This window comes from Odocoileus virginianus, chromosome 3 (genome assembly GCF_023699985.2).
Source record: "Odocoileus virginianus isolate 20LAN1187 ecotype Illinois chromosome 3, Ovbor_1.2, whole genome shotgun sequence".
NCBI classification, from domain to species: Eukaryota; Metazoa; Chordata; class Mammalia; order Artiodactyla; family Cervidae; genus Odocoileus; species Odocoileus virginianus.
In genome coordinates, this window is record NC_069676.1 from 4,478,234 (window position 1) to 4,498,480 (window position 20,247).

Below are 20,247 nucleotides of genomic sequence, written 5' to 3' on the forward strand. Positions count from 1 at the left end.
CCCACATGCTGAGCAGCAGCTAAGCCCGTGCGCCACAGCGACAAGCCTGTGCTCTCGAGTCTGTGAGCCGTAATGAAGCCCAAACGCCTTCAAGCCTGTGCGTGGCAACAGGAGAAGCCACTGCAATGAGAGACCCATGTACTGCAGTGAAGAGTAGACCCCAGCTGGCCGCAACTAGAGAAAGCCTGCATGCAGCAACGAAGATCCAGCTAAACCAAAAATAAATAAAATTATTTTATAAAATCTGTGTAGAAGTGAACCCATGCAGTTCAATCCTGTGTTGTTCAAGGGTCAACTGTATTAAAATTATAAAAACATCATAAGACTGGCTGCAAAAAAAGGGAAAGCTGATCATTTCTCTGCCCCTGTGAGTCAGGTTTGCCCAATCATTTCAATATTCCTGATCTATAAACCTGTTTGTTCTTTGAATATCTGACCAGTTGCCCCTCATAAATCATGAAATAAATAAAATCTTTAACATGTATTCATTTTACACCAGCATGAGAGCCATGACTTTTTCCCCTTCTTTGAAACTTTTCCTATAACATGCCCTGTTGTTCTTAGATGCCTCAGCCTGGGACTCTAACTCCAGATCTTGTTGCTGTCTGGGTCTTTTCACACTTGTTCCCCTTCCCTGGAGCTCCATGACTTCTCCCCAGTGAACATATTCTTTCAAATTCCCCAGACAAGCTCACTGCCCCACCTGCGGCCTTGCATGACTCCAGTTACCACCTTCTGGCTTAACCCATAACACCTAGTGTGGGGCGGCGAAAAAGAGTAGCTAGGGATGTGTGTTGATGTAACAGATATAGTTTCTGCCTAATGAACTCCTAGTCACCCTTCAAAACCCCAGCCCTAATGTCCCTCCTTCCTATGAAGAACCTTCACTTCTCCTCTGGGCTCCTCTAGTGCCTCCCTCTCTGGCCCATCCCTGCCCCCATGGGACTAGGGTTATCTGTCTGGCTCCTCATCCCCGGGACAGGGAGGTTCTCAGGGGTCCCAGCATTGCGCAGATCTGAAAAAAGGAGATTTGCTGAATCACAAAATCCAGAAGTGTTTATTAAGTGAGTTTTGATGTAGCACCATTCACAGTGAGGCAAGATTCTTTTTTTTTTTTTTTTTTTAGGCAAGATTCTTGATCCTGGGGCAGAATTTTGAGAATAGGTAGAAGTAGTGGCTTTGCTGAGTCAGGGATCAAAAAACAAGGACAGGTGTGATTTCGTTCTTCTTGCACCAGATCCCTCCCAGGACACCGGCTGTCAGTCACTTGAAGTGGACTTGCTTGGACAGGTGAGCTGTGGGTTGGCAGACATCTGGCTTCTGGCCCTGGAGAAGGTGGCCGTGAGTTAGGGTCCTGAAAGGAGACCCTACCCTACCCCTGCCAGCCAGATCCCTCCATTCCCTGCCTAGCTTACCTGGTACAAGCGGCAGACAAGGGGTAGGAGATGCTCATCTTCTTTCATGTGTTCCTGAACAAGCAAGACACGGGGTTAACAGTTCCACTGGCCCCCATTCTGGCCCTTGCCGCCCGCCTCCCAGATCAATGTACACGCCCATCAGCCTGGTTCCTGCCTGGGGGCCCCAGGAGTTCTTACCCCATTGACGACGACCCAGGGCACGTATGTGTGGGGTGGCCGCAAAGCATCCGTGAGCTGAGCATATTTGTGCAAGAGCTGCGTGCCACGGTCCCCTAGAGCACACTCCATGATGGAATCCGGGGACACCTTTGGCGCATAGATCTGCAGGCACTGACAGCAAGTGGGAGCTGGTCAGCAGGGGCATTGCCTCAGCTTCCTCCCTGTTATCTCCCCAACAGTCACCCTTCTAGCAACCCCCACTCCCCCAAGCCCAGTTTCTGCTTCCTCACTGACAACAGGAGACAGTCTGGTTTCCAGGGATGCAGCAAGTGCTTAATACATGTCTGAGTGGAGGCCCCCGGGGCAGGGACTTGGGCTGCTTCTGCTCAGGCTGTCTCCCATAAGACCAGACCTGCAGCTCCAGCTCTGCAGGGTCTTATTTTCCCCAGAGCATCCGTACTTGCTGTTCCCTCTGCCGGGAACACTTTTCCTCCTCCTTCCTCTGAGTCTCCTGAGTGTTCCCTCCTCCTTTGCACACCCCCCAGCCACACTATGACTCTGCAGGGCTTGGAGGTGTCTCAGGGAGGCTTCAGGTCTCTTGGGTGGCCCAGATGCTTGATGAATAAATAAACAATCAGGGCAGATGAGTCACCTTTTGGAGAGTTATTTTTCATAATCCTCCAGGGAGGGAGATGGGCCAGGTGTATCCTCTCCATACCCCAGAGAAGGATCACTGTCTGTGTCCCTGAATATTCCTGTTCAACCAAGCCCAGCTCAGAGGCACCTCGTCCAGGAAGCCCTCCCTGATTTACCAGGCAGGCCCACAGAAGATCTTGGTTCTCTCCATTCAGAGACTGAATCTTTGAGAAAGGACACTGTATTCCTGGGACTGCACAGAGAGTGGCAGCCAGGGCCAGGACTCGAGCCTGGGTCTGTCTGGATGCAGGGAGGCCAAGGGCCCCCAACCCAGGCTGAATGAGGGGTGTTACTCACTGGCTTCAGATTTTGCTCCATGTCAGTCATTTCCTCTAGGCAGACAATGGTCAGGAAGGCTGTTTTCGGCTCCAGCTGGTCCAGCAGGCAGGCCTGGGGGTGGGGGCAGGCAGGCAAGGATGTGAGTGGCTCAGAGCACCCTCCACCCCAACGACCACCCCAGGAATAACCACGAGGTGTCCACCAATCAAGTGGAGAACAAAGACATGATTAAAAGGAGGCTCACAGGCAAGGCGCAGAGCTGTTTGCAATCCCTTCTGAGTCACGATCTATCAGGGCAGTGGCCCCAGCCTCTGTGCCCCTCCCTTGGGAACTGGGAGAGAGGGGAGCTGCTCACCTCCACTTTGTTAAGCTTGCACTCCCGCTCACCATGCTGGCATGAGAACTCCCACTTGCCACTGACGTTTCTTTCCTGAAAAGCAACGAGGTGAGTGTTGGCTGCCCCCTCCCCCAGACCTCCTTCCCGTGGCCACGTAACTCCGTTTCCCCGGTCCCCAGGCACCTGAGCGTTCCCATAGGGCACCAAGGTGATGTTGAGGATTTCCCACACCATCAGCCACGTCGGGAAGAGCTCTCGCATCAGGAACATCCGGCAGCCAGGGCACAGCGCCTCATAGTAGAGGCTCACGTTGACCAGGGGAACTTTAGGCTTCTGGGGCGATGCCTGCAGGCACAGCTCACCGACCTGCACAGGAGGAAGGGGTGTGAGTCAAGTTAAACTCTCGCAGGAAGGAAGCTGCAGACAGCAGGTGCTCCATCTCACACTCCTTCCCCTCCTTGTCAGGTGGGAGTCTGATGCTGAGGCTTCACCCAAAGCCTAAATCTTCCTAAAGATCAGATTGCAAGATTGATGTGACACAGATTTGCAAACAGTAGGCAGTTAATGGAGGCACAAGGTTTGCTTTCCTCCAGAAGTGAAACTTCTCACCCAGGGGGCGACAGGGTGGAAGAATTCCTGGCCTTCACCCATCTGGGTCTCCGCGGCCAGCCCTGCCTTCCGGCGGTGCGCATCACCCCCGCGTGCTCCTCTGTGGCCCCTTCATCCCCTCGAGCCGCGGCCTCGGGCTGAGCAAGGCCGCACCCCGCACTGACTCCTTATTTACTCTTCCTATCCACCAGTCCCTTGAACTCCTCCCAAGGCTACCGCGGAGGCGGCGCCTAATAGGTGCTGACTTCCGTCTCCAGCTGAGGGGTGGCGGGCGCTCGAGTCTGTGAGCAAGTGGTTTAGCCTCCGGGGCATCTGCTTACTCCGGACCAGAAAAACGCGCGCTCTTCCCGGAACGAAACGCACCCTCGATGAGTGCCCGTGGCCAGCGGCCGGCAGCTCAGCTGGTCTGGGCTTCCTTCCCCTGGCCTAAAAGAGGAGACTCTGATTCTCGCTCCAGATGTACACAGTTGGTGCTCAGTGCATCGTGGGGGGAGGAGGGGGTTGCGGGAGGATGGGGTGGGGGACAGCTGAGGGACTCGGACTTCAGATAGGAAAGCGAAAGGGAAAAGAAAGTATGGCCAAAATGCAGGATTGAAGGGTGGGGTTGGGGAGGGGGTCGCCACCCCCTGCCCCCGGGTAGCATCCTTTCCGGACCCCGGTGGTCCCCGTCGAAGTGGAGGGCGGTGGGAGGAGAGGAGCGGCCGGCCCCCGCCCGGGGCGCGGGTCCCCGCTGGCCCGCCCGCTGCGCCGCAGACGCTACCTGGCAGGGGGCCGCCCCCTCGGGGAGTGCTTCCAGCGAGGACCACCGCGTTGCGGCGGGGACCTCCGGCGGCAGCAGCAGCAGCAGGAGCGGCAGCAGCAGGAGAGGCGACGAGGCCATCACAGCGGCGGCGAAGGCGCGACGGCGGGGAGCAGTGGCCCCGGGAAGAAGCCGCCTTTAACTCGGCGGTGGCCCGGCCCCCAGGCGGGACCCGCCTCCCGGTGCCCACGCCCCTCGGGGGCCCGGGCTGGTGCCTCTAGGTGTCTCTACTTTTCTCTCTGGGCCTTTCTTCCCATCCCAGCCCCACCCCAGCCCCATCCCCCCGCCCCCCCCCCCCCCCCGCCAGGTGTTGGGCCCCCAGTCACCTGAACAACGCGCTGCCCTTCCGTCTCCCCCAGCCCTTCCCCGCAATCAGCCCGGCCCAGTCCTGTGAAGCTGAGGCTGAGCACTTTGAGCAGAGGTGAGGTCGGGGCTTAGAGACAGAAACAGAGAGATCGAGAGATAGGAGGTCTCTATGCGCCCACGGAGCCCTCTGAGGGCCGTTAGAGCAGTCCCGCCCCGCCCCCACCCGCTGGACCCGGCGCTCCGACCTCCCTACCCTGTGTTCCCATGGGAGGTGACCCTTTGCCCCGCCGTGGGCAGCCAGGCCCCTCTCATTCCCAAGCTTCACCCTTTCCCTTCTCAGGCTCCCCAACCCTGACAGCGTCCCGTGGAGCTGACTCAGGCTTGACCACAGCAGGGCCAGAAAGCAGAAGCCAGTGCAGGGAGGGGCACCCCCATCCCTGGCTGGGGGGCGGGAAGAGAAAGCTGGTGTTCCTTCTTGCTGCTCTCCCGGGCTTGAGGAGGGGTGCACCCCTGCCCTCTGCCAGCTCCTTTGGTAGAAGAGAAGCCTGGGTTGGAGCAGTCATTATTTGAAACCTGTACAATATACATGGGATGCGGGACTAGCCCTGTAGAACCCAAATCCAGGGGAATCAGGCAGACCCAGGTTTGCTCCAGGTGTGCTGGACACCTCAGGTGATGAAGCCCCAACTTCTTCTTCTATAAAGTAGAAGTGAGGTTTAGGGACTAAAGCTATTATGAATGGCTCAGAACAGAGGGAGCATTGCCCCAGGCTGGGGGCAGGGTGGAAGGTGTTCGCAGGACAGCTAGAGCGGGCAGAGAGAATAACCCAGATAAAGGCTTGGAGGGTGGGAGTGTTGGGGAAGTAACTGACACATTCAGACTTCGCAAGGCAAAGATTTGGGCCCCACGGGAGGGAACGCTCCCCACTCTTACCTGGAAATCAGCCCAGCCCCAGCTCTACAGCCCATGTCCCCCTCCAGTTCTGGGGAAACCCCAGTCCACATGGCCACATTCAAATAGCAGCAGGTTCCGGAGCTGGGATTCCCCTGAAGTCCCCATAGCTGGACGATCCCCCCTCATTCTTTTGAACCCTTCACAGAACCCCTTTCCTTTGTGAAACCTCTGCAAGGCTAAGCCACGCGGCTTTGGGGAACTTAGTCTGTACTCCGTCCTGTACTGGGCTGAAAAAATAGCAATAAATATAATTGCTACAATTTTTCCGGTGGGTATTAAGCACCAGCCGTATTTGGAGGAATTCCTAAAGGTAACCTCACCCATTTGACCATGAAATCCTGAGATGCCCAGTGGCGGCAGCAGTAGAGTCTGTTGGCCCTACTTGGTAAGAGAAAATGGGACTGGAGACGGGAGGTGGTGTTCCCAAGGAGACACAGTTGAGTGTGGAGACCAGCTAGAGGCTATGTGGGACGTTCTCTTCTGTGCTCAGGCTCCACTCGGCGGGGCTCACGGGACTGAGAAGGTGAGCTTTACCCTGCTTCCACTCGCACCGTGGGTGAAGACCTCAGTGGGGGCAGAGTCTGGGCTGGAGTTATTTAGAGGGTCAGTCACTCAGGTGGGGTCAGTGCTTGGGGAGGGCCGCAGCTTTGAGGCCAAGGAAGGGAACCCCTGTCCCTCTAAGCGCCCAGGGGAGATGGACCAGATAGCGCCTCCTTCATCCCCTGGGGGCTGTCTTAGCCGCTTGGGTCCTGACAGGTGTGGTGGACTGGGGAGGAGAGGAGGTTCCAGCCCTGGGGGTGTGTGAGGGGAGGGTTGAGAGACAGGGACCCTGGGGAGGGCGGCAGGGAATGGTGAATAAGAGTCCTGGTCAGTGACACCATGAGGACCCAGCTCCGTGTCTCTAGAGCCACGGCAGGCTTCACCGGGCAGGTGTGGAGAGAGGGGGTCAGTGGAAGAACAGCAGAGGGGCTGACACGGGGGATCCAGGACACGGGAGACCCCTCTGGGTGGCATGGGAGGGGGTATGACAGTCTTTTCTGCCTGGCTGTGAGGAAGCTGCACATTAGAGGAGTGGCGATTTTCTGGGGCCAGGGATGGTGGCTGAGCGTCGGAAGTCAACATCAAAACTGGGAGCTATGGTCTGGGGTCCCCGCAGCAGAGGTTGGGCTCTGAGCCTCTCTGCTGGGTGACATCAGGCAGGTCTCTAAATTTCTCTGGACGTGAGCAATCTAGACTGCGATGGGGAGGGAGGTGGGGGAGGAGGCAGGGGTTGGCAGCCTTTATTTGGCAGCCCAGAGCTAAAGAAGCCTGTCACTGAAAACAGAAGCATCCATCGAGTTCAATGTTTTATATCCGTATCAGTATCAACGTACCATACAAAACCCGCCTGCCAGCGTAGCCAGACAGGCAGGAAAAGGGGGGTGGGGTCCGTGGGTGGCATAGAAAATCAGGGCTCTCGTCTCAAAACAGGAGAGAAAAGAGGGCTTTAGGTATACTTAAGGAAAAATAAAATCAGAGCCCAACATGATGGGAGAAGCCTTGAGTCTGCGTTGACTAGGGTGCTGTGGGCAGCGTTATGTGCTGGCTGCCCCAGAGGTGCTGGTGGCCTCAGTTCCTGGGAGGCCTGGGGTCAGCCTGTGAGTTTATTTTTAATTACTTTCTTTTTCAGGGGTACTTCTTGGCAGCAGCCCCATGGTGGGGACAACCCGGGGCCGGGTTTCACTTCAGGGTTTGAAGGGGAAGTTGGGGTCTATGGGGCAGGTCCCGCCTGGCCCCAGACGTCACGGCTGAGGTTCTTGGAAGTGGCCAAGCGAAGTTCCTTCCTGCCCTGACCCCAGGTCTATGGCTTAAAAATCGGGGCACCTGGCGGGGGCCTCGCAGCCCAGGGGCCTCTGTAAACACGGCAGGTGCAGCCAGCTGGGGCTCTGGGGACCCCCGGAGGCCTGCGGGGGTCAGGGCACAAGGCTGTGGGTGCCAGAGCCGTTGGAGGGCAGTGATTGTGGGGCAGGGCGTGTGGAGGTGGGGAGGCGGGACCCCCAACACAGATACACAGAGACGGGGAGGGAGAGAGAGAGCGAGGACGGACAGAAAGAGCTAGAAAGAGACAGAGTGACAGGGGGGACAGAAAGATGGAGAGAGAGGCAGACCCAGAGGAAGACAGAGACAGCACTGCAGAGAGAAAGAAACAGATACACCTGGAGAGATTCACAAAGGAGAGAGGCGGATCAGACAGACTCGGACGCGGTGGCAGCCCAGCCTCCGGCCGGGCGCTGGGGCGTGGCTCCGCGCTCAGCGCGCCGCGGGCGGCGGCCCAGGGCCGGGGGCGCGCACGGGATGGGCGAGCGTGACGGTCAGCGCGTCGTTGTGCTGCACCAGGGAGGCGTGCTGGTAGTGCAGCACCAGCTCCTTCAGGGACCCGTACAGGTTGTAGGGCTCCGCGAAGCCGAAGCCCGTGGCCGTGCGGTAGATGACGCAGTGCTTCGTATCGCCGTCCACCCTGCGGGGCCGGGCCACAGGCTGGGTCAGAAGGGCTCCCGCCCTCGCAGGCTTTCCCGACTTCGCCCCAGGCTCCTCTCAGGGGACCCTGCCTGGGGCCCCTACTTCCCCACCTCCTGGGTGCTGGCTGCCGACCTGGCCCCGGCCTTGCCATCTCCTGCTTTGATCCGGCCCCAGCTTCCTCCCCTGTCCCCGAGAACCCAGGGCTTCTCCCTGGCTGTCTCCCAAGGCGGAACATACAGGTGGTGCTCAATGAGAGCCCTCAGAAGGAATGGGTAGATCCCCCTCCCAACACTCAGCCATTCTCGGTTCCCTGGCCAGGCACTCACACTACAGAACAGGCGTAGCAACCCCGCTGGCTGCTCTCGCGGATGAGGAAGGTACCGTCCCGCTTGCCACTCAGCATTTCCTCAGCTTGGGTGCGGTTGATCTTGCCTACATACCACGTGCGTTCCTCGTGGTGGGGGAGGTCATCCTCATCCTCCATCAGTGAGTACTGGCTGTGGGGGAGGCAGGGAGGAGCCCTGGTCACTTACTCACCACCCTCCAAGGCCTCCGTCACCTGGACAACGCTCCCTCTCTGGTGAACTCCTATTCACCCTGCAAAACCCACACAAAACGGCCCCTCCCCTAAGAACACCCCTCCACCCCCCGCCCGAAGCGGTCACTCACTCCTCAGTCTCGTTCTTGATCCCCAGCCATTCGTTGATTTTCTTCTGCCGGGCACCTTTCTGAGTGAGCCACCTGGAGGGAAGCGGAAAGGTGGGCTCCTGCTGCTTGGCTGGGAGGGGAACAGCCGCTGCAGCATAGGAAAGGCAAGCGCTCCGTGGTCCTGGGCAGCCAGGCTGGAGGCAAGGGCTGACCCGAGGAGGTTCTGGGTGCAGTACCCCCGGATGCCACAAGGGGTCAGCCTCGGCCCAGGCAAGGACAGCTTCAACTCTGGTGGACTGCCCAGGCTCTCCTGTATGTTTCTGTTCACACTTTTTGAGACCCCAGACTGTGCCAGGTACAAGGTGTTATCAGCATCGCAGGCTCAGTCCAGAGGGCTGCACACTAGTGTGCCTTTGCACACGGCAGCTGTCTGTTCTGAACCTGTTTCCCCCACCTGCAAAAGGGAACGGACGGTATTTCAGAGGACCAAGTGAGCTCATGCATGCACGGTGCTCAGCACACACAAGGTGCACGTAAGCGTCAGAGGCCCAGGTGGGAAGGGGAAGCCTCCATAGGTCAGCAGGCAGAAGCGGGACCTTGGGCTCAGGTTGGGCACTGCATGCCGGGTCACGGAGTTGGCATTCATGGAGTGGATCCTGGCGGGGGCTCCCAGTGACTCAGCCGTGTAACAGCAGTGCTCCCGTCCCACAGCTGAGGCTGAATGAAGCTGCTGTTCAGGGAGCCCTTTTTTTGGCAGCACCAGGCTTAGTTCCTCGACCAGGGATCAAACCCGTGCCCCCTGCCATGGAGGCACAGAGTCTTAACCACTGAATCACCAGGGAAGTCCAAGAGCCCTTCTGAGCGGGCCAGGAGGGGCTGGGTCAAGAGGGAAGGGGGCTGGTGGACAGATGAGGGGGTAGGGAGATAGATGGGACTACCTGGAGGAGAAAGTGGAGTGAGACACATGCAAAGGTCACGGCTCCAGACGCGCCTGCATTAACAGGGCGGGGAGGGGGGGCCCACAGGCAAGCGCAGAGCCGGGCACTCACACCAGGTACTGGTCTCGGATCTTGCGCAGCTGCATGAGGTCCGGCTTGAGGCTGTTCATGCGCTTGTCGATCTCCCGGTTGTCGGAGGCCTGTGCCCGCAGCTCCTGCTCCAGCTTTGTGCGGCTCTCGTGGATCTCGGCAATGCGGGACTTGAGCCGCTCGGAGTTCAGCAGGATCCTGAGGGAGAAGTGGCTCGGAGGCCTCAGACTGGCTCCAGCCTCGAGGCCTCGGGCAGGCTGCTCCCCTGAGTTCGCTTTCTGGCAAACTCCTATCCATCCTTCACAGTGACCCTCTCTCCCCACCCGGAACCCAGGCTGCCCACTCTGTTTCCTTTCTTTCCCCACTTGTGCTGTGTTGGATCAGGGTGCGGTAGGGCAGAGAAGAGGAACTGGACTCACCTCTGCATTTCTTTCTCATTGCCCTCACGTCGGAAGCGCTCCAGATATTCCTTGCTGCACTTCTCCTGCGTCTGGCCCTGCTCTTCAAAGATCTTGATGGTCTCATTGAAGGCTTCGATGGCTGTGCGCTTCATCTGCAGTTCCTGGAAGAGGGGGTAAGTCTGAGCACCTCCTGGGACTCCCGGCAAGTCCCTCATGAGAGGTAAAGGCAGATCCCAACTCTGATATGGAGACATTGCTCAAGCTGCTCCCTCCACCAGGTGCACTGTTCCTCCAGCTCCAGCTGCACCAAACGAACTCCTATTCAGCCTTCAAAGCCCACATACCCCAACCCACTCTTCTTTTAGATTTTCCTTTGGGCATCTTACAAAACAACGGGGTGCATGAGCACTGCTGAGAATTAATGATAAATCTGGTTGCTACAATTTGTGGGGCTCCTTCTCAGGGTAGATGCTGCACCAAGCCCCTTTCATGCATCCTCTCATCAAACCTCCCAACAGCCTATGTAAAGTCAGAATTGTTAATGGGGAAACTGAGGCTCCGGAGGCCTAAGCCATTTCCAAGGTCATGATGCTCCTAACTGATCCCAGACAGTTGTCCTGTCCACTCAGAACCTCAGGTGACCCATCTCTAGAAAGGAGACAAGAGAGATTGCTCAGAGACCACAGGGGAGACAGAGAAACTCCCTGATGGAGATGGGATGTTCAATCTGAATCAGTCGCATTTCAACTTACAAAAGAAGTTTAACATAGTTCTGGAGTGATAAAACCTTTCCCCACTTGCTGGTCTTTAAAAGATACTGCTCTTTTCCATGACCTCCTGACCCTCTGTCTTAGGCAACTCTTGGTGAGGTGGTTACCACCATTTTGATAACATCCAGGTTGAAGGGGATGGAGAAGGAAAGGAACTAAACTCATGGTTCCAGTTTCCAGGTGGGGAGACTGACCCAGAGACTCAACCAAGACTTCTCCCGTGGCTGAGCCACTCGCGAGGCTGCGTGGTACCTCCTCATCTGTGTTTTTGTTTGTTTTTTTAGAATCACATATATTGATTTCTGGGCTTCCCTCATAGCTCAGTTGGTAAAGAATCTGTCTGCAATGCAGGAGTCACAGATTCAATTCCTGGGTCAGGAAGATCTTCTGGAAAGGAAATGGCAACCCACTCCAGTATTCTTGCCTGGAGAATCCCATGGACAGAGGAGCCTGGCAGGCTATACAGTCCATGGGATCACAAGAGTCGGACATGACTTAGCAACTAAACCACCACCGTGTTCATTTCTCTGTTTTCAGGGCAGTGCCTGGTGCTAAGAGCCTGCTCTGTGACCTAGAAGTGGACGTCTGGCCCTGTGACCTGAGCACTGCCCTCCGTGCCTAGGCCTCCCTGGGGTGTGTTTGCCCGTGGTACCTGGGAGGTGCGCGTATACTCTTCGTAGAGTTGGTCGTACTCGCGGCTCTTGTCCTGGTACTGCTGGTGGTAGACCTTGAGCTGGGCACCCACCGCCTCCACGCTGTCCTCCTTGACGATCTGGTCCTGGAACACCCGGGGCCATCAGGCAAGCTACCTGGGAAACTGAGGCCCAGTGCCAGCCGGGCACCACCAACCCCCACCCCCAGCGCCCACCCCAGCCCCCGACCTGTTGATACTTGGACACTGGGTAGAGAAGCCGTGTGTCCAGCTTGGCGTTGTACTGGGCCAGGGACTCGTGGCGGTAGTGGGTGATGAGGTCCACGACGGAGCAGAAGGTGAGCGGCTCTGAGAAGCCATAGTGCCCGTCTCGGTGGAAGACCTTGATCAGCTTATTGTTTCCGCCTTTCCTAGGGGTGGGTAAGAGAGGGCGTCAGTGCCCAGCAGCAGATCCAACACGTGTCCCACTGCCTGTGCGACCCCCAGTCCTCTGACCTGAGTGTCCTCCCTCCCACCCCTCAGCCCTGGTCTCCCTGAAGCCACAGGCCCCCACCTGAGGGTCAGCGTGTACTCTCCCTGGATCTTGCTGGAGGCATCTCGAACCAGGAAGGTGCCATCAGGTGTGTCCCGGAGTTTTTCGTTTACCTCCTCCCTGTGGAGACAGCCAGGATGGGGGAGGCCCATTGGGAGACCCTGCCCCTCGGCTTCTGTGGCCCTGCCCAGCAGTCCTACCTGGAGATGTCACCCCAGTACCACTCGGCATCCTGCAGGGAGGGCGGGCTGCCCCCATTGGCCAGGCCTGTGGGGGCTGGCTTTGTCTTGGGGGGTTTTGGTGGCAGTGCTGGGGGACAAGAAAACAAATACGCATTGAGCACCAACTGTATACCAGGGTGAGCTCCCCTGGCAACTGAGCCTGCTGATACTGGCAGGGCCCCGAGTCGGCATTCTCATCCCCAACAATAAGAGCTAATCCAAGGGGGTGGGGGTCACCTGGAGGGGCCACCTCCTGCTCCTCCAGATGTTCCTGAAGCAGCTTCTCCACCAGCAGCGCAGGAAAGTCGGGGGTGGGCTCGGTCCTGGGGGAAGGGGAGTGTGGTGAGTGCTGGTGTGCGCTTGCACACCTGGCAGGGGGTACGTGTGAAAGCACGCGAGTGGGAGAAGAGTAGATGCTGCGGGCAGGCGTGGGAGACCCACCACTGTTTCTGTATATGCAGCAAGGGATGGGCAAGTGCTCATACAACTAACACCAGGAGTCCAGCACGTGGGGTGGGGACGCAGAGAGGAGGTACAGACACAATCCACTTGCCTGCTCTCTGGTCCAAGCCCCTTCGCCTTGTCCCAAGCCCTGATGGAGTCTTCTTGGAGCTCAAGTCTCACCCCCCGTTATCTTTCCTAGCCCGCCCATCACGACAGCTCTGGCCTCTTCCCCATGGGGCCCTCATCCACACTCCGCTCTCCTTTCTAGACCCCACCCTGGCTACGTCTCCAGCCACACCTTCCTCTAGAGCCCCACCCCTTTCTGCTCCGGCTCAGCCCCGCCCCCCAGCAGCGGCCTCTCACCCGTCGGGCGCGCCCCCTGGCGGCGGAGAGGGCGGCGGCGGCGCGCGCAGCAGCAGCGGCCCGAAGGTGGCGCCCAGGGCACGGACCGCGGGGCCCGGGGCTGGGGCGCGCCGGGCCACCCGGCCCAGGTGCTGGAGCAGGAAGCGCAGCGTGAGCGCATGGTGCAGTGGCAGCGTCGGGGGCTCCAGCGCCGGCCCCACGGGCCCCGCAGCCTCTGCGGACAGATGGCCAGGGGGAGGGTGAGCCAGGGCCTGCGCCAGCCTGCCCCAATGCCTTCCTGGGCTTCCCGCCAGATTTACCCCGCAGGGCTCGGTGTGCCTCGGCCGCGGCCTCGGGTGTCACGAGGGGCGCCGGCAGCGCCAGCAGGAAGCCTTTCACACCATCTGACAGGGCTGCTGCATCCCACTGCTCCACATCACTCAGGGACCAGTCTGCAGGTGCAAGGGGAATACCTCGGTCCAAGGCGGGCGCAGAGAGGGGACGCATCCGGCCAGGGCAGGCTCCTTTCCCACTCTCACCCACTGAAGCTTGCCCTCACCTGTGCGCACGGCGGGTGGCTCAGGCCTGTAGCTGTCCAGCCCTGGGGGGAAGGGATGGGGTAGGTCAGGGCCACCCTAGGTGCCAAGGCCAGCTCTTAAATGCTGCCCCCACCCCAAGTGGGGTCTGGGGTGGCTACTCAACCTCCCAGAGGTAAGGAGGGAAATGGTAGCAGGGGCATGGCACATGCTATGAAGGGGTCCACATTCCCTAGGGAGTTACTCCTTCCCCAACTCAACATGGAGACCCAGAGCATCCAGACTCAGCCTCTCCATGCAACCTGAGCCCAGGGAAGAGGAGGAGTTGCCCATCCCCAGAGGTGAGCAAGCAGAATCCAGGGGCTGCAGCCAGGTCAAGGCTCACCTGTCCGTTCAATGGCCTCCACCAGCTTCACCAGGATAGGGGGAGCCACATCAGGGGGGGAGAACTGCTCGGGTAGGTCAGGGAGTGTAAGGCCTGGCAGGAGGGGACACAGTGTTGGCAGGGTCCCTAGAAGGACCCCAGCCCCATCTTTGCCTGCTGCATCTCAGCCCAAGGGCCTGGCATCTGGATCAGCACCCTGGGGGAGACAGAAGGCCCAGGTGGTGGAGCTGGGAGGGCTGAGTTGGTGGGAAACAATGTTCTGGGTTAAAATATCAGTTCACACAACTTTAGACATGAGGTGGAGTGGGTTGACCAGTGTCAACCAAATGGGATGTCCACTTCCTAATCTCTCAGGTATAATTAAGATAAGGATTTCACAATGAGACCATCTTGGATTAAGGGTCCTAAACCCAAGGACTGGTGTCTTTATAAGAGAAGGCCATCTGAAGAGAGAGGCAGAGATTGGGGTGATGTAGCAATAAACCAAGGTATGCCTGGAACCCCTAAAAGCTGGAAGAAGCAAGGAAAGCTGCTCCCTTAAGGTCTCTGGAGAGAGCACAGTCCTGCCCACACCTTGGTCTTAGACTTCTGGTCTCTAGAACCACGAGAGAACATGCTCCCGTTGTTTGAACTACCACTGGTGTGTGGTAGTTCATTCCAGCAGCCACAGGAACTCATGCAGCAGGGTTAGGACTCCGCCATTGCCTGCTGGGCAACCTCCGGCACAGGACCTACCCTCTCTGTGCCTCAGATCCTGCAACTGAGCAACTGGTCAATGGCATCATCCCTCCTTTCTTAGCAGGAACAACAAAGCAGTTGAAAAGAATACAAGGAAAATATCTCATGGGGGTCAGGACATCTCATCCCAAGAAAATTTCTCCTTTTTCTAAGTCATTTTGTTTAAAAAAAAAAAAAAAAAACAATGTCCCCCCTTTTAAAAATGGTCACCCCTTTCCCTGTCCCAGCCCCCTCCTGGCCCCACGTCTCGCCCCACCCAACCTTTTGTGTTCAGGCGCTCTCTGCCGGCACAGCCACCATTTGATGCAGCTTTGGCCCTTGGCGGGGACGCCCTGGCACACAGCAGGGGCAAGCCAGGGCCTGTGGGGCCTCCCTGAGTGATGGGCCAGGTGGTGCTTGAGCTGCAGAAAGGCCCAGCTGTGTCAAAAATGAAAAAAAAAAAAAAAAAAAAAGAGCAAACAAGGGGAGGTGGGTGACATCCAGCTGGTAAGGGGGCCACAGTTCCGAAACTCCACTCTGAAATTTGCCTGTCTGCAACGCAGGGAGGGAGATCCCATTAGAATAGGCGTCACCCCCCATTTTACAGATGAGAAGCCGAGGTTCGGGAAAAGAGCAACCTCCCCTAGATGCACAGGCCGGTGGGAGCCCCAGTGACACCAAGGCTCGGCACACGGCTCCCCGTGCGGAGCTGTGTGGAGGGAAGGCAGGCAGCTGCAGCGTGGTGCCTAGTGGTCCTCGGAGGGTCTGGGCTTGAACAAAAGGACCAATACCCCCCATTTCCAGATGAGGAGACTGAGGCCTGGAGAGGGCTGGTCCTAGCCCATGTCACGTGGCCCTGGGAGATTGGGAGGGCGGAGCTGGGTGGCCGCCTGGGAGTGGGGATGTGTGTGGTGGCTGGACCCAGGCCAAGCAGAGGAGGGAGGCGGCTGTTACCAGGGGGAGAGGCAGACTCTGGCGGGGAGCCCGGATGGGGCCGCCTCCTGCTCCTCCAGGCTGAGGCGGGACGCAGGCACAGGCCCTGGAGACACCAGATGCTGCAAAGCCCAAGCCTGCAGCATGCCACCTCGGCACCCCGCCATCCCACACCACGCTGTGGGGGCTCTGGGCTGACCCTCTTTGGGCATCAGAGTCCCTTGGGCACAGACCCGGCCGGGCCACCGGGTGGGGCCGCGGTGCCTCTCAAGGCTTTGGCCTTCACTGGGCGACTCCCTGAGTGAGTGGTTTGACCGACTCCCTGGCACCTTGTTCTCCCCATGTGTACACGGGGCCACGCTGGGCCACCGAGTGTCAAAGCAGACCATGCTGGGTGCTTAGCACTCATCAGCCTCCTTCCTACAACTTGTGCCTCAGTTTCCCTGCCCAGCATACAGCCCGGCGTGCAGTCACAACGTGTGTTCAGTGCCCTAGTTCTCCACTCCCAGCATGCTCTTTGGAGTAAGGGGTGGCCGAGGGTCTCTGAAAGGGATGGCTCATCCTCACATGCCACTGCGCTATGTGGCCTCGACTGAGTAGCCCACCTTTGGGCTTTTTGGCTCCCATCGTTCTGGAAATCAGAAAACCAGGGTTACAACAAAGTTGGGGGGGGGGGTTTCTCAAGGGATTCCATCTGCAAACCACAAAATGAAGTTACATTGAGCCTCTGAATCTTACTAGACACTCCCTATTGTCTTCAAAATCAACCCCAAGAAATCCAACCCGGCCCCTTCCTCACTCTGCTCCACTTGTCAGGGCTGGTTCCCTGAACCTGCTGTGACATTCCCTCAGGGCCTTTGTCTTTGCTATGCCTGCTGCCTTCTCCCCCTACTCTCCGAGAGGCTTCTTTCTCTTCGCATCTGTCATCACTTAATCACCTTCTTCACACCTCTTGAACCAGAAGCCCTGCTCTGCTTCTGGGTGCCCAGCCACGAACTGCACCCAGCCCTCCCTCGCAATGTGATTGATACCTGCCAACCAATCAGATAGCCTTATTCCTCCTCTCCGGGGAGATGCACCTCATGGGAAGGAAGAGGAAACTGAGGGTCTGAGGGCACTCCCGCTTTCCCTCGTCCCTGCCTGGGGCCCAATCTGCTGCTCACCTGGCTCAGGGGGCCCATCTCGGGGCCTGGCGGGCAGTGGGCGGGGGCCTCGTGGGCGAGGGCCAGGCCGGGCCAGGGCCACAGGCCCCAGGAACTCCACGTAGGTGCCAGGGAAGTCGCCGCGTTGCCGGGTACGCTCGTTGAGGCCAGGCATCCAGCCGACGCTCTGCGGGCAGCGCTCGTTGCCCTCGGCCACGCCCAGCGCCTGCAGGGCGGCCCTGCTCACCACCAGCACATCACCCGGAAGCAGCTCCAGGTCCTCCGGCCGCTCCCGGCGGAAAGGGTACAACGCACGGTATTGGAAGCCCTCAGGGCCAGCCATGGCTGGCAGGGTGGGGTCTGGATGGTCAGGTGGCTGCTTGGGGCCCCAGTGGCCCCATCAGCCCGGGGTGGGGGGCCGGGAGGGTCCACGGGGCGGGCTTGGGGACTCAGGCTTCGATTTCCGCCAAGAAGTTACAGGTGACCACGGGATGCTCACGCTTTGCTTCCCACCATTATTTCAAGACCCTAACAAGGGTCCCTCGTTGCTTGTTCCACCATTCGTCAACTGGTGGGAGGGGGTCGGCAGCCTGATCTCAGGTCACTCAGCTGCTGCGTCCCCCCTCAATCCGTAGGGCGGGGCCAGGTTGCTCACTCCCTCACGTGGGGGGCCATCGGCTCCCGAGGCTGGCGGCTCTTCCAGCTGCGCCAGGCGAGGGGGCCGAGGGCACAGGCTGTCACCATGCTCGGCTCGGGACACCAACCTAGGGGGAGAGGGGTGGGGCATGAGTCGGTTTGAACTCCTGCCACCCTCAACTCAGAGCTGAACCCAAATCCCAGGTTGGAATCCCCTGACTAACTGGGTACCCTTGGGTCAGTCCCTGCACCTCTCTGGGCTTCCGTTTCCCCAGCTGTAAAATGGGTGAATAGCCCTCCCTTGGGGTTGTTGGGGGCAGAGCTCCCAAGAATCTGCCCTGGGCATACTGCAAGTTCAGTAAACAAGCTCTTCTTCGCCCCTGTTAAGAGATGGGGAAACTAAGGCTCAGAGTAGGCAGGTCTTTGTTGGACCATTCATTGGGCCAGGAAGCCAGGACTGAAAAGCTCAGAGCTGCCCAGTTTCACAAGGCCCAGGATGCATCCATCCCAAATGGCCAGTTAAACCCTGAATGCTCAGGGCGTAATGGGTGATGATGCTCAGTGTGCTGTGGAGCCCTGAGCAGGGGCTGGGATGGCTGAGCACAGTAAGAGGCAGTAGGGGTCAAAAGGGATAGGGAATGAAGTCCAAGCAGAAGTCATAATTTGTGAGTCCAAGCAAACGGATCTCTGATCTCTGCGGGGGGAGAAAGAGGCAGGGGCGTTCCTGACAGGTCTCAGCTTCAGGCCCACAGTAGGTACTTAAAACAGAAGAGGGTTGGTGGGAGGCCAAGAGGACCTTAGCCCCAGAACAGACATGGAGCTGGGAAAGGGCAGAAGGAAGGAGGGCACTGCAGCTGCCAAGGGGGTGGCTGCTCTATGCAGGGGGCAATGATCACCCCCAAGGATCACCAATCTCGCGAGACACAGCCCAGCACAGTCACATTCTCACTCATGGCCCTGCAGGTTGGATCTTCCTGAGAGACTGGGGGTGGGGTGGGGTGGGGGGACGGAGCTTTTCCAAAAGGCAGGTCCTCACAGAGGACAGGAGGAGCACTGGTCAGAAGGACTAATACAGGCAAAGGCTTGACAGCAAGAAATGCTTGTCAAGAGTTCAGGGCGGCCTTAAGAAAGCCACAGGCCATGCAGGGCCTTGGGTGCCAGGTAGGGGGTCAGGCTTTATCCGTCGACCACGGGGAACCGCAAGAGGTGTCCAAGTACTGGGCACAAGCTCCACATTACAGGACGCCCCAACTTATCTGCTCCTGGCCCCTGGGCCCCCATTCTACAGGTGGGGAAACTGAGGCCCAGCGACAGGGACGTCCAGAAAACCACCAGAATCCGCTTGCCTGCCCGCCTCCGCGCCCCGCCGTGCACACGTTTGCACACGCCCCGGTGTGCGCGCCTGGGAACCAGCGCTCCCCGAATCCAAGAGGCGGGGTGGAGGGGCCAGGCCTGGCTGGGGGCTTGGCGGGGGACGCAGGGCCTGCGCGCTCACGCGTGTGCAGACGCGCACTCGGGCCTGTGTGGACCCCGAAGCCCAGCTCGGGGGCCGGAAGCGCAGTCTACCCTCCACCGTCTTGCACCCCACCACCCCACTATGCCCTACACAATGCCTGGGCGCCCCCTCTTTACTGCTCGACGCCCCACTCCCGGCAGGGCCTCCCTCAATTCAGGGCCGCGGCTCCAACCCCTTATTTCTGCCTACAGTTCGCTGTTCCACCCACATCTTCCAGGGCAGGCTGCACCAGAGCCAGGTCGAGCCCGAGGCCTCCCGCTCCCTGCGGCCCCCAGTTCCCGCGGGGCCCGATGCAGCCCTGCTCGCGTTCCGGCTTCCACCGCGGCCCCACACTCTGCCTGGGCGCCCCGCATCTGAGCGCACCCCCAACCTGGCCTGCCACGCGGACAGCTCGCACTTACCTGGTCGTGGCCGCCACCGCTGCCGCCGCGACCACCGTCACGCCGAACCGAGCCAGACCCGTGGCTTCACCGCGGCCGCCGTCGCCGCAGCCGCGGGATCCCCGCCTCCGCTGCTGCCGCCGCGGTTCCGAATGGTCGGGCCCGCCCCCCGGCGGAAACGGCCGAGTGCATTCGGGTCGGGCGGGTGAACTGGAGCCGAGGGTTGGCCAGAGGACGCCCGAGTGCTTCCGGGAAGAGCCGAACGTACTCCCGCGGGACTGGAGGTTAACGTTGGGGGAACGTGCCCCGAGACAGCCGATCATTTCCGGAAACAGCCGAGCACATTCGGGTCAGATGAGTCATTCGGAGGCTGGACTCGGCTAAGCTCGGCTGTACAGAGATGCCCGAGATTCCGGAAAAGGCCGAACGCTCTCCAGCCGGACCCGCAAAACAGGCTGGGCCCCGAAACTTCGGAAACTTACTGGGAAGAGCCAAGTGTGCTTGGCCCCAAATGAGGCCCTGAGAACTTAGATCCCTAGGCGACTACCCAACTTCCGAAAACTGCCGAGGCAGGGACGGCTCCCGAGAGCAAGTGAGGTGGCCCTGAGCTCAAGGAACTGAAGGTGGCACTTAGCGGGAAGGGGCTCGCCACAGAAAGCTGAGCTTTTTAGGAAACAAGCTGAGGGCCGAGAAGGGATCAGGCTTCAAAGCCGGGGTTTCCATGGTAGCCCACAGCGTCTAGAAACCACTGAACTAACTCGCGGGCGGGGAGAACTATCGGAATGCGGGCTCACAGGCGTACGACTGCTTCCGGAAATAGCCGAAAACACTCGGAAACAAGGGGCGTGGCCAAAGCTTTCCGACCTTTCCGAATACTTTAGAAGTAACTCGGACGTGCTCAGGCTGGG

General features: G+C 59.0%; 2 protein-coding genes across 5 annotated transcripts; both read right to left on the reverse strand.

Moving 5' to 3' along the window:
• Positions 1-1,029: 1,029 nt before the first annotated feature.
• Positions 1,030-4,929, reverse strand: IFI30 (IFI30 lysosomal thiol reductase). Of its 3 annotated transcripts, XM_020884460.2 has the most exons (8): positions 4,857-4,929; positions 4,624-4,730; positions 3,073-3,255; positions 2,908-2,982; positions 2,571-2,663; positions 1,596-1,748; positions 1,416-1,469; positions 1,030-1,326 (listed from the first exon to the last, which is right to left on the reverse strand). In XM_020884460.2, the coding sequence occupies exons 1-8, from the start codon at positions 4,867-4,869 to the stop codon at positions 1,264-1,266; spliced, it is 741 nt and encodes a 246-aa protein (XP_020740119.2). In that variant the 5' UTR covers positions 4,870-4,929; the 3' UTR covers positions 1,030-1,263. The 3 variants fall into 3 exon arrangements, with proteins under 3 accessions (XP_020740119.2, XP_020740118.2, XP_070317993.1); XM_020884459.2 differs by lacking the exons at positions 4,624-4,730; positions 4,857-4,929 and adding an exon at positions 4,259-4,416; XM_070461892.1 differs by lacking the exons at positions 4,624-4,730; positions 4,857-4,929 and adding an exon at positions 3,499-4,148.
• Positions 4,930-6,890: 1,961 nt separating this feature from the next.
• Positions 6,891-19,528, reverse strand: PIK3R2 (phosphoinositide-3-kinase regulatory subunit 2). Of its 2 annotated transcripts, XM_070461868.1 has the most exons (17): positions 19,361-19,528; positions 16,829-17,571; positions 15,015-15,170; positions 14,016-14,108; positions 13,654-13,695; positions 13,415-13,546; positions 13,116-13,329; positions 12,546-12,631; positions 12,288-12,396; positions 12,109-12,207; positions 11,785-11,965; positions 11,556-11,681; positions 10,152-10,294; positions 9,754-9,930; positions 8,726-8,797; positions 8,383-8,553; positions 6,891-8,054 (listed from the first exon to the last, which is right to left on the reverse strand). In XM_070461868.1, the coding sequence occupies exons 2-17, from the start codon at positions 17,148-17,150 to the stop codon at positions 7,847-7,849; spliced, it is 2,331 nt and encodes a 776-aa protein (XP_070317969.1). In that variant the 5' UTR covers positions 17,151-17,571; positions 19,361-19,528; the 3' UTR covers positions 6,891-7,846. The 2 variants fall into 2 exon arrangements, with proteins under 2 accessions (XP_070317969.1, XP_070317980.1); XM_070461879.1 differs by lacking the exon at positions 15,015-15,170 and having other exon boundaries at positions 19,361-19,523.
• Between the last annotated feature and the right edge of the window lie 719 nt (positions 19,529-20,247).